The sequence below is a fragment of the Xenopus laevis genome, chromosome 8L, assembly GCF_017654675.1.
Source record: "Xenopus laevis strain J_2021 chromosome 8L, Xenopus_laevis_v10.1, whole genome shotgun sequence".
Classification (NCBI taxonomy): domain Eukaryota; kingdom Metazoa; phylum Chordata; class Amphibia; order Anura; family Pipidae; genus Xenopus; species Xenopus laevis.
The window spans coordinates 97,871,369-97,884,799 of NC_054385.1; the positions used below are offsets into that span (position 1 = coordinate 97,871,369).

Here is a 13,431-nt window from a genome sequence, read left to right on the forward strand (position 1 = left end):
CATGTGAACACATACACACAAAACATTGACACTTACCCGTATGTTTTTAATCCTTGCTACTTTTTCATCAACATTTAAAATTATCCTTGATCCTTCTGCAGTCTCTCTGCAAAAGACATAAAAATGGTTTATAATTATACATCTTATATCGACCAATCGTTATGGCCTAAAGCTGGCCATAGACGCAAAGATTGAGGATTCGTACGAATTTCGGACTGTGTGTGGAGAGTCCTGAAATTTTTCGTCCGGCGGAGATCGGTCGTTTGGTCGATCGGACAGGTTAGAAAATTTCTGTCGGCTGCCAATAATATCTCTGCATGTATTGCCGATCGTACGATTTTCAGTGGGAACATCTGCTGATCTGTTCTTACTACTACTTTATTTGATCTAAATGGTAAGACTTTGATCTGAATGGTTAGTGGCAGGTCGGGAGATGGGAAAGTCCGATGGTACGTTGATTCGTACGATCGGATATTTGCGTCTGTGGCCAGCTTAACTCAGAGGCAAGAAGAACAGAGCACAAAAATGGATGTAAGGATTTATAAGACAGTGTAAAGAGAAATGTTGGTTACAGCCAAGTGCAAATTCTTTTCCTCAGTGTATATACACACCACATAGAGGCAGCTCAATCAATGTTGGATTGCTTGGACTGGAAGTGGGGTCCCAAGGGGGTACATGTTCTACCGGTGACTTATGGTTTCCGCACACACTCCAAAAACATACAGGCTGGTTAATTGGCTCCTGATGAAATTGGTCCTTGTGTGTGTGTTGTATACATGTGATCAGCACCTTAGACTCTCTGTCAGCAGGGATGGATGAGAATGATCAGCATTTTCTATAAAGTGCTCTATAACATGGTGGTGATATATAAATAAACAATAATACGGGCAACAAAGTGCAGGAAAATACCTCTTTACTGGGACCTACACTTTTATACAAGGTATGTAAATGGAAGTTAAATACATAACTATCACAGTAGCCCTCCATCTTGTTAGCCAATGGTTGAGTGCTAGTGGAACTCCACATGCTCATTGGGTTGCTGTTGAATGGCTAGGTTTAGGGCTCGTTAGAAACCATTAAAACTTTAGCAGAAAGTGAGGTTAAGTCTGCCACAGAACCTGGGGATACAGGGCTAATTATTAACACTAATACAGAACTTACTGGTTCCTATGTTGATATGTAATGTGAATCTAAATGTAATACTAATCAGCCTTATATCGTAATTTTGAATATTGTCATTCCCTTAACTCAGGTAAATGACTGCAGCCCAGAGCAAGTGCTTTGAATCAGCAGGAAAGAACAAAGTGAGCTACTGGGGCATCTCCAGAATCATAGATCTTTACTTCAAGGCTGTTGCCTTTGGGGGTACAGATTTTCAAAACATAAAGTAGTCTGCTTGCACTTGCATCTTAGTAATGAACCCTTATATACCTTTGTTTTCTTGGAGGATAAAAAAAACACAGAGAAGAAAGATGAAAAGACACTAAGTAGTAAAAATAGTATATCATTTTCACTTCTTTATAATACTAACGGGTTTGTCCAACTCTTTTGATGTAGAGGGTAAATGATTCACTACAACATCTACTGGTGGTTAAATTGAAAAATTCCATGAGTTGGCACATCTTGAGGTCTGAGGTCTTTCTCCTCCTATGTAGCCTACCTCAAGACCAGTGGTTTCGGGAGTTATATCTACATTAGATGGCTAAGGCTGTTCATGTACATTTAGTCTTCCATGTTACAGAATGTGACACCACAAAATTATCTTTTCTGCCTGGTCATAATGTGTTCAATTTGTGGCATCTAATTATGTTTTACTGGCACCAGAAAGTAGTTAATGTGCACCCCATTCTATTCTCATCACTTAACCTACACCAAAACAATCGCCTACTATTTTAGGTGTAGCCATATGCTCATATATTTGGTTGTTAGGCAATCATTTGGTGGTGGTTGCTGCCAGCTTTATAGTGCAATTAAAGGTTTCAAGATTTTTAAGTTTAACAAGTGCATACCTCCCAACATTTTGTAAATATAAAGAGGGACAAAAAGATTTGACCATGCAAATTTTTGTTCATTTTACAAAATTTGTCAGGTTATGCAAGTTTGAACATATTTCTGTGGTTTTTATGTGTTATTACAGTTTTACTAATGAAGGTGAATTGCCCTTTAAGCTGCAAGTCCCAGTTTCCACAAGAGACCTGCTTACCTTAAATTGTTACAATTGCCTCTTTGCTTATCTAAAATTGTTACGAATGTATCAAAGTGCATATCTGCCACTTATTCTCTTTGTCAAAAGCCAATTACGTTTTAGAAAACTTTTTCTGTTTAGTTCAGGAGATCAAAGAGAAAGTCGGGACTGCGGGTTGAGCTGTCAAAATCGGGACTGCCCCACGAAAAAAAGGGGACAGTTGGGAGGTATGTAAGTAGTAGAGTAAACTGATTTGGCTATTAATGTAATCTTCAAAAATATTCTAAATCCATAAGAATATTTGAAAATCTCAGGCTAAACTAAAACTAAACACTAGGCAAATGTCTTTGTCTCATCTTTATAAGCATTTGCATAGTACTTTTTATAATTAAAATATTGCAAGACACCATTCTTTTATAAAGGAAAGCAGACTGACTGGTATTTAAGATGTAAGCACTTGGCAGTGTATCATTTCATTTAAGACTTATCCCATTTCATTACTCAGATGAGCAACAAATTCAAATCATTTAGCAGAAGCCACATAGGAAGTTTACTTTCCATGAAAATGGCATAACACTGTCACTGTAACATACCTCTGCATTAAATGAACATCTGGCAAAATGCCTGGAGTGGTTTAAATACAGGATATGTAAACATAATACATGCTTCTCATGAATGAAAAAGGGTGTGTTTTATTCAAGTTGGTAAATACACCATATTTGGTGGACAGGTCCAAGCATGGAGTCATATTAAGTGCAGACTGTGTGTAAATTTGTACCATTTGCAGTGATCTGTGGGTGTGCAATATATGTGACAAAAGCCACTCTCCCATTCTCATTTCTGCAATGATCTAGCTTAGGTATGCCGAATGTACTGCCGAATCCCAAAATTGTGGACTTGGTGCATCCTCAACGCTAAGTCATCATTACAAAAAGCTAACCTTAAAAACCTCAAAAATAGAAACAAATGGTCATATATACTGAAAAATAATAATTTACAAATAAAGCAACTTTCAGACATTTAAGACCCATTGTAAAGCTACAATATACTATTGATATACTTGATTACTTACTGTGTATCTTCTACCTATTCCCTCACAGCTGTGACATATCCCTAGAGAAACCTACCAACACTGACGGAACTAGGTGGGGGCAGGCCCTGGTGCGGGCCATGCAGCTGGGCCCCGCCCCCCACCCTAGTCCGTGCGGCGCTGGAGATGACTGCAGCCGGGCCCCGCCCCCCCCACCCTAGTCCGTGCGGCGCTGGAGCCGAATGCAGCCAGCGTGACTGCCGGGGGGGCCCTGCGGGGGTGCGGGCCCTGGCCCAATTGCACCCCCTGCTCCCCCGGTAGTTACGCCACTGCTACCAAACCTCAAATGCCACCCAGAACCTAAATCAGAAAAAAAATCTGGGTTCTGTAGTGGTGTAAATAATAGAATCTCTTAGGGGCTGATTTACAAACATAGTTGTTAAAGGGATACCCTTTAAAGGGTACCCTTTAAGTTAACTTTTAGGGTAAGAGAGAGAAAAACTCACCCACTTTCTATAAATTCCTATGCAAGTTTTGAAATCATATTTTTCAATGGGTGAAAGGTAGAGTTCACCATTTGATAAATAAAAATTTCATAGGAATGAATAGAAAGTGGGTGAGTTTTTCTATGGTGAGCTCTTATCTCACATTTTTATAGAACGGCTAATTCCAAGCAATTTTTTAAATTGGCCTTAATTTATTTTTGTATTATTTGCCTTCTTCTTTCCAGCTTTCAAATAGGGGTTACTGACCTCATCTAAAACAAATGTTTTGTAAAGCTACCCATTTTAGTGCTACTTTTAATTACTCATCTTTCTATTAGGGCCCTCTCCTATTTATGTTTCAGTCAAATCAATGCATGGTTGCTAGTGTCATTTGGACCCCAACATCCAGATTGCTGAAATTGCAAACTGAAGAGCTTCTGAATAAAAATCTTAATAGTTTAAAGACCACAAATAATGAAAACTAATTGCAATTTGTCGTAGAATTTCACTCTCTACAGCATTTAAAGGTGAACAACCCCTGTAAAGGAGAAGGAAAGGCTTTGTACACTTGGGGTGCTAAATGTCAGGCACCCCCCAAGTGATTGTATTGACTTACCCTATCAGCAGAAAACTGCACCGGCCTGGGGTTATACCAATGAGCACCATGGAGTGATCCTTTTCAGGCTTCTGCTTTCCTGCGCTGCGCATGCCCAGTTGAACGCAAAGCCGAACTTTAACTAAAATGTCAGCTATTTCGTTCATCTGCACATGCGTTTGCCCCAGGAAATTTGAAGAAAGAAGAGGCCAGAAGAGGAGTGCTCCGTAGTGCTCATTGGAATAACCCCAGGCCGATGCAGTTTTCTGCTGAAAGGATAGGATAGTTTCAGGTAAGTCAATACAATCACTTGGGGTGCCTAAAATTTGGCACCCACAAGTGTATGAAGTATTTCCTTCTCCTTTAAAGTGCACAAGTACAGTTGCCAATAGCAAACATTCAGGCTTGAATAGTCTACAAAGAGAATAAATTAAAAAATGCAATTGATTGCATGGCTAATGCATTTGTTAGCAACTATGTTTGTAAATTACTTCAGTCTTCGATAACAAGATTCACCAATCTTGCCATGACTCTCATGTGACACAGGCTCTGTAAGAAAGATAACTCATTTCCGTAGTGTGACTCATTTAAATCCTAAAACAGGAAGGAAAGAGGCATACAGGGAAGTATACATTTAAAACAACTACAGTGGAAACGGTCCCTTTATTCTGCTAATGCAAATGATGTAATCGGTTTAAAACCACAAAGCCAACTCATTGGTCAGTTTTTTAATCTGATATGGTTAACAGGGCAAACAATAATTATTAGCAGCTGTGGAAACAGATACAAAGAATACAATGCCTGGAAATCTTAGGGTACAGTAGCATAAAGGGGACAGAGAAAAGTTGTGTCGGTTAAAAGTGTTTTCTGTGAATCTTCTGGGATTTCTATTATTAGCAGAAGAAAAAAAAAGAACACAAACTGACTAACTGTGGAAAAGAAACTAACTGTGGAAGAGAAAATTTAGCTTAGAGAGTTAAAGAATACTCCTTCCCCCCAGTCAATGACAGTAAGGATATTTGGGGACTGTAATGCTTTGTTCTTCCAACTGGACGTCATCCAGAAAAACATCTGCTCAAACTGCTTCTAAACACTGGTATTTCCGGACAAGTAACAGTTGCACAGCTTTAAAACACACTAGATACAAGTGATAGAGAATGCACTGCTAGCATTAGTGGAAGCCATGCCAGTGGGAATAAACATGCATACGTATGTAACACTGATGCAGCCGCGATCCGACGGGATATTTAAGCCTGCCTGATCGGCAACTGCCTTCGGCCAGATATCGATCAGGGAAGCCCGTCTGAGGGCTCCACACACGGCCAATAAGCTGCCGACTCGCTCTGTCAGCTGCTTTTTTCGGCCCGTGTATGAGGGTCTTAAAGCTATAAAAAACTGGAACAGTCCATGCAAAGTAGGGTTTTAGCATATGGAACATTTTGATTTCAGTGATAATCGTGGGTTGTGGGCTCCATGTGATCCTTCACAGTGCAGTCGGTTGTAGGCTACAGGGACAGATTTTTGATCATCACTACTTAAAAAATGCCGAATTCTTTATATCGGACGGGCATATTCCCCAGCAATCACACAAAGATTACACCTCATTCACACCTGGGAGAATAACTAAGGGCCCCTCCATGGAAACACCAACCAAGACCCCTCTCAACCTCTCCTGTGGGCCGCCTACAATCTCAATGAAGAAGAAGCTTTAACAATTAATGCTGCACTTTGCATCTCACCTGCATTCAGTGTGGTGTCATCGGTATGGGCACAACAGAAAAACATGGGCTCTGTGTAGTGGCACACATTTAAAAAGGCATTGCACGGGAACGGATGTGAAAACGCCTATAAATGCCTAAAAAGTTTGCACATTTCTATAAAGATATGCAAACTTTTAGATATAGAAGATCGAATATGCTGTATCTAAATTAATAAGCCTTTACGTTTAGGGCTCCCTTTGCAATAAGTTGATATATGCTGCTTGCAATATCTGCCCTGCTCAGTGGCCTTAGTTTTAGGAGCCCTATAAATACGGTTCCACGCACACAATACTAATAATGCTCATTTGTATCGAAGTAACAATTTGTTCCATCCCCAGGATATTTTTCTGTCTAGCTTGAAATTCAAACAGGTGCAGGATTAATAACATGTCAGAAAAGTAACATCTATAATTGCAGGGATGTAGTGTCCAAGTCTGACTTTTGTTATTTGATGGTAATAGATACACTGAATGCCTCTGAGTGCTTGTGTGTATTGCAGCAACAGCAAGGCTGCTGTCCTGGAAACCTACAACACTGTCTATTTACAGGCCAGAGAGAACACAGTCTTACAAGACAACAAGAAAAGCCTTAGACTGCTTCCTTGGTTTCCTGCAGGATCTGGTAATATATATATATATATATATATATATATATATATATATATGTGTGTGTACAGGTATGGGATCCATTATTCGGAAACCCGTTATCCAGAAAGCTCCAAATAGACTCCATTATCAGCAAATAATCCAAATTTTTAAAAATGATTTCCTTTTTCTCTGTAATAATAAAACTGTACTTTGAACTTGATACCAACTAAGATATAATGAATCCTTATTGGGGGCAAAAAAATCATATTGGGTTTATTTTATGTTTAAGTGATTTTTTTGTAGACTTAACGTATGAAGATCCAAATTACAACAGGGCCTGAGCATTCTGGATAACAGGACACACACACACACACACATATATATATATATATATATATATATATATATATATATATATATATATATATATATATATATATATATATATATATATATATATAAATACATACATACATAAATAAATACACACAATGCACAAGAGGCATGACATTTCTATACCTTGAAAGGGTTGTTCACCTTTAAATTATTACCTTGTATGATGTAGAGAGTGCTATTCTGAAATAATTTGCAATTGGTTTTCGTTTTTTTATTATTTGTGGTTTTTGAGTTATTTAGCTTTTTATTCAGCAGCTCACCAGTTTCCAATTTCAGCAAACTGGTTGCTAGGGTCCAACTTACCCTGGCAACCATGCACTGATTTGAATAACAAACTGGAATATGAATAGGAGAGGTCCTGAATAGAAAGAGGAGTTATAAAAAGCGATAGCAATAACTATAAATTTGCAGCCTTACAGGTGCTTTTTAGATGGGGTCAGCAACCCCCATTTGAAAGCTGGCAAGAGTCAGAAGAAGAAAGCAAATAATAAAAAACAAATATTAAAAAATAATGAAGACCAATTGGAAAGTTCCTTAAAATTAGCCATTATAACATACTAAACGTAAACTTAAAGGTGAACCACCCCTTTAATTTTAAACTACTAGATAACCATTAAGGTACATACATGTCAACTTGCTTAGGCCAACAACAGGAATGTTCATCCCTACCAAGGCACTATGTACATATAAAGATATATATATGTGCAGAACTTGCAATCACCTGCCATGCCAGCCACCCTAACTTCCTGTAAAGATGGGCACATGATAGCAAGTCAGACTGTATCTTTGTTCCAGGGACTCTGTTCATAAAAGCTACTAGTCAATATTTGCTTCTCTGTCAAAGAGTTTCTGAAAAGGCCATTTGGATTCAGCTGAATAAAATCTCTACAAAGCTCACATGTGCATGAGGTTGTCATATAACCATGAAGCACGTGGGTTTTATGGCCTATACCAGTGGTCCCCAACCAGTAGCTCGTGAGCAACATGTTGCTCACCAACCCCTTGGATGTTGCTCCCAGTGGCCTCAAAGCAGGTGCTTATTTTTGAATTCCCAGCTTCAAGGCAAGTTTTGGTTGCATAGAAACCAGGTGTTCTGCCAAATAGAGCCTCCTGTAGGCTACCAATCCATGAAGGGACTACCAAACAGCCAACAACAACCCTTAATTGACATCCCCATGGAATTTTTCATGCTTGTGTTGCTCTCCAACTCTTTTTTACATTCAAATGTGACTCACGAGTAAAAAAAGGTTGGGGACCCCTGGCCTATACTAACAAGGGTTCAATGCTGCAGTTCCTAGTAGTGCAGTCTATTGTGCGTCCCTGCACACCACTACATGTAACAGTTAGTCCAACCCACCCATATGATTTTGTACTCAAGGGGAAGCAGAATAACTATATTTTGAAAAAATGGGTCTTTGTTTATTTATTTTTTTGTGTTTCGTATTAGCAGCTGGGGGGCAGAAGGTTGGGCGGGAATGGACTACTCTCTAAATGTTTGAGACATGAAGCAAATCAGAGCACCATATTGAAACTCAAGCTGTGACCCCATCCTAAGCTTTACACACTCAGACACACACGCCATTATTTAACGAACCTTCCAGCACTGAAATATGAGAAACCATATTAGAGCTCACAAAACAATGGCATTATGCTTTCTGTGGCTCAAGCACACACACACTGAATGGAGTGCTTTGGCTTCTAGTCAATTTCTTTACACGAGAACATCCACTAGCAATTGTACACACTAAATGACAATAATATCCGGCAGGATAGGCATTATTTTATCAACAAAGGTCAGACTGGGGGGGGCCCTGTCCTTGCCACAAAGCCCCTTTGGGCCTCCATCCCCAGCCGCAACCCACCTGCAGCCCTTGCCTCTCGTGCATGCGTGTGTCCCTGTTTTTAGTCATGATCAGGCTGGAGAGGGAGGTCGGGGCCGGAACAACAGACTGGGGCAGGGAGCGGGTCTGGATCGGCTGGGACCACAAGAGCCAGGGCCCTCTGAGTTTTTTCCTTGTGTCCCGAGGGCCCAGTCCGTCCCTGTTTATCACTTGGCTACTTTTGTCCACTGGCACAAGAGCATGACTGGCAATAAATCCTTCTTTTTCCCTAAAGCCAACCATAGACACGCATTCAAAATACAATTTTAATGAAAACTTTAATGAAAATGTAGAATCGTGCTGGCTGTCCATCCATCATGCAAGAGCAACACTTGCCCTCCCTCCTCCTCCAAATGGTCAGGCCAATCAGCTCTCAAGCATTTTGATTAGACCACTACATTTTAATCAGATACGTGAATGGCCAGTTTGCATTAATACCCAGCCAATCAGGGATCCTGGCCTGTGTTTGTGCCCAGTGTAAGGCTGGCTATTTCCTCTAATCCTGGGGTGCTTTTAAAAGGGATGTTCACCTTTAAATTAACTTTAAGTATGATGTAGGGAGTGATATTCTGAGACAATTTGCAATTGGGTTTCATTGTTTTATTATTTGTAGTTCTTGAGATATTTAGCTCTTATTAGTAATCTAGCTATTTATTTACTCAGCAGCTCTCCAGTTTGTTATTTCAGCAATCTGGTTACTAGGGTTCTAATTACCCTAGCAACCATGCATTGATTGGAATAAGAGACAGTAATATGAATAGGAGAGGGCCTGAACAGAAAGAAGAGTTATAAAAAGCATCAATAACAATACATTTGTAGCCCACAGAGCATTTGTTTTTTAGATGGGGTTAGAGATCCCCATTCGAAAGCTGAAAGAAGCCAAATAATTAAAAAAAAATGAAGAATAACTGAAAATTAGCCAATCTATTACATACTAAAAGTTAAAATTAAGGCTACCAACCCGTTAACCTATGCAAAATGGCATTAAGCAGCTGCCAAGTATGCAGACATCAATTTAAGGGGTAAAACAATGACAATTCTTTGCTATAGCAGCACTTCTGCCAACTTCTGCCAGGTGGTAATTGTGAGCCTAAAGGTATGCAGAAGTCCTGTATGCACTGCCATATTTTTGTAATACAGGGTCCCTTATGCTAATCCAGCTTTATCAATTAGCATTCAAAACCATTCTGACTTGTAAATGGGCTATGTATATAATACATAGTGTTGTAAAAACCTGTAAAATATATAGTGAATAAAGTACCCCCTATTGTAAAATATAAGGATATTATAAGTTACAGAGGAGTTTCATGATCATATAAAAAAACACGAGGCCGAGTGTTTTTATACAGGTCATGGAACTCTGAAGTTACTTCTAATGTCGTGTTTTTATATGGTCATGAAACTCCTTGGTAACATATAATATCTTTATATTTTACAAGAGGGGGTAAATTATTCACTATATATTTTACAGGTTTTTACAACACTTGTGTAAAAAAAAAAAATGTATTATACACTTTGCCCATTTACAAGTCAGAATGGTTTGTGATACCCTTGCTCTTCCCGTGCTCCCATTCATTTATATTCAACCAGTTATGAAAAAAATGTGTTTTGAATGCTAATTGATAAAGCTGGATAAGCATAAGGGACCCTGTAGTGGAATAGTGGAAAAAATATGGCAGTGCATACAGGACTTCTGCATACCTTTAGGCTCACAATTACCACCTGGCAGAAGTTGGCAGAAGTGCTGCTATAGCAAAGAATTGCCATTGTTTTACCCCTTAAATTGATGTCTGCATACTTGGCAGATACTTAATGCCATTTTAATGCCATGGTCATGAAACTCCTCGGTAACTTATAATATCCTTATATTTTACAAGAGGGGGTACTTTATTCACTATATAAGCGGTGCTTAGTGATGTCATTGGTTATAATCGTAGATTAGTGATGTCATTTCTGTGACGAGACTCACTGAAACTTGTGTATTATAATAAATAATGTACCCCCTGTCGCAAAATATGAGGGTATTATAAGTCACCTCAGAGTTCCACGACCTGTATAAAAACACTTGGCCTTTGGCCTTGTATGGTCATGGAACACCCCAGTAACTTATAGTATGCTTATATTTTACAAGAGAGGGTACTTTATTCACTACATATTTTACGTCTCAATGGGTCATGTGGCAGAAATGACCAATAAATACCAATTATAAATGATCACATTAAAAAAAGTTATCATTTACAGTATATACAGTATGTGGTCCATTTATTAAATCCTAAATAAATATGTTTCTATAGATATTTCAAATATCTCACAAAGTTAGCACTTTTGCAGCTGTGCTTACTACTCTCTTCATTACAATAAAGTGTTTATTTATGACAGTACATAAGTTAATGTGACACTGACAGTTTGGGGCAGGGGTGTAACTACAGATAAAGCAGACACTGTGACTGGTGAAGACCCAATCAGTCAGTATAAAGGGTATAGTAAATTACTGGGTAATAAGCAGTGCCAGTAAAAGTTTATGCATATATTTTAGGGGGCCTTAATCTTTCAGTTTGTTGTGGAGTCCAGTAACTAACAGAGACAAGGACACATTAAATGAAAGAAACATGAGTATGATGCATGAGCATGTATCAGTTAAAGTGATACCGACACTAAAATCTTATATTAATCTACGTTAAAAGTAACATATAGGTCACGTTGAACGTTTTTTGCCGATAGTTCTGATTTTGCAAGTAATTGTCACTTGAAGTTTCTAAACCTGACTGTTTTGCTGACCTGACTGTCCCCATCTCAGCTAATGCTAACGGCTACTGCTGCACAAATATGGCAGCCCCCTCATAGAGGAACATGGGGGTAAGAAAGGTAATGTAAAAGCATCAGGCAAATACTTTTATGGCAAACTTATAAATAGCATTCAAAGATAATGTTCTGATGGATATAAAAAAGGTTATTTTCTGGTGTCAGTATCTCTTTAAGAAAACAGTTGAATACAAAACAATAAACACAAGCAACAGTATGGTGGAGACTCAATGCTGGAGCAGTGGAGAAGGAGAACCTGTTAATGCAGGAAAGTTGGGGGCCCCTATCTGGGGTGGGATTTATAAATCATGGATGAATAACCTGCAGCACATCCAGCCGTTGTTAAACTTCAACTCTCAGTTAGGGAGCTGCAGTTTGACAGAACCTGAAGGGGTGCAGGTTTGGCACCCCTTTTGTACGTACAGAAGCTATCAATTGTTAATAATAATAATAATGTGCAATTGTATCTACTTTTCCTCTTAAAGGGCCCTACTAATGCTAGGGGTCCCTAGAAATGCTCTAAAATCAGTTCCTACAAGCCAGCAGCCTCCTGACACACAACATCCTGTGTTTGAGCACATTATATCCAAATGTTTTCTCTCATGAAACCAGTTACAACCCCCACCCACATACATACGCAACCAGCCCAAAACACTTGGCTACTTACCTTTTGCTGGGAGGTCGGACTCGCAGAGCCACCTTGACGTTTGCCATTCTGACAGAGTGGGGTGCCACATATCCTTTCCCTACTACATGAATGACTCCCTACATGAGGAGATTTTGGAAGAGCAGTCCCTCCGCAGGACTCCAGCAGCCACAGGCTAGATCACACTGAGCAGGAGGCAGAACTTCCCAGGGCTCTGATTCTAGGGGTGTGCCTTATGCAATGTCAGAAAAGAAGCAGTCAAGTAGTTGCCGCCTCTCTTTTGCCTTGGTTTGTCTGATCTCTTCAGAAAGTGCCCATTCTGCATACAGATGGGGAGGTTAACTGGCTTGCACAGCTCTGGCATCTGTTTTAGATTAGTTTCCCCTGTTTCACCCCAATGTGTTTGGAAACGTCTCAGGGACTGGAATAAGCAGCTGGAAGGAAAACTAAATCCCGCCTCTCGGTTGCTTCAGTTGCTGTGATATTAGCAACAGCCCTGAAGTTAAAGGGAACATATTATGTCATCTCCTAGTATTATATGGCCCCCTTCCTTTAAATGCATTGCTATTTCACATCAGAGCTGCAGAGATATCCCAGTGCCTGGGCTGAAATGAGGACTGGTTGTGTCTTTTCATTTCCACAGGCAGTGAGTGAGTGAGTGAGTGCAATAGGAGCCTAAGCCCCACCCCCATGCCTCTCTGCTCCCAGCCTGATCAAACTGTCTTCCTCTCATGCTCATTAGTGGAGCTTCAGCTTTTCCATTTTCTTTCAAAATACATAAAATCTATGTTTGGTGGAGGACTCCTTTCAAAAAAGGCTCTTTAGAAATTCCAAAACTCAAAGGTTCCTGGATAAAGGGTTTCCATATAATAGATCCCATACATGTTATCGGACAAATGGGACTCTTTTGCTTTAAATTTTCTAGGGATGCACCCGAATCCTTCGAGAAAGATTCAGTCTAATACGGAACCGAATTTGCATATTCAAATTAGGGGTGGGATGGGGAAACATTTTTTACTTCCTTCTTTTGTGACAAAAAGTCACGTGATTTCCCTCCCTAGTTTG

General features: G+C 39.5%; 1 protein-coding gene across 2 annotated transcripts in view; it reads right to left on the reverse strand.

The window, feature by feature from the left end:
* Window positions 1-12,994, reverse strand: part of stard9.L (StAR related lipid transfer domain containing 9 L homeolog) — an 84,190-nt gene extending 71,196 nt beyond the window's left edge. The window contains exons 1-2 of one of the 2 annotated variants that reach the window (XM_018231062.2): window positions 12,388-12,994; window positions 37-106 (exon numbers count right to left, since the gene is read on the reverse strand). In XM_018231062.2, the coding sequence (XP_018086551.1) occupies window positions 37-106; window positions 12,388-12,434 (117 nt within the window). In that variant the 5' untranslated portion in view covers window positions 12,435-12,994. The remainder of the gene's footprint in view (window positions 1-36; window positions 107-12,387) is intronic. The other variant, XM_041573288.1, reaches the window with a different exon arrangement.
* Window positions 12,995-13,431: the final 437 nt, after the last annotated feature.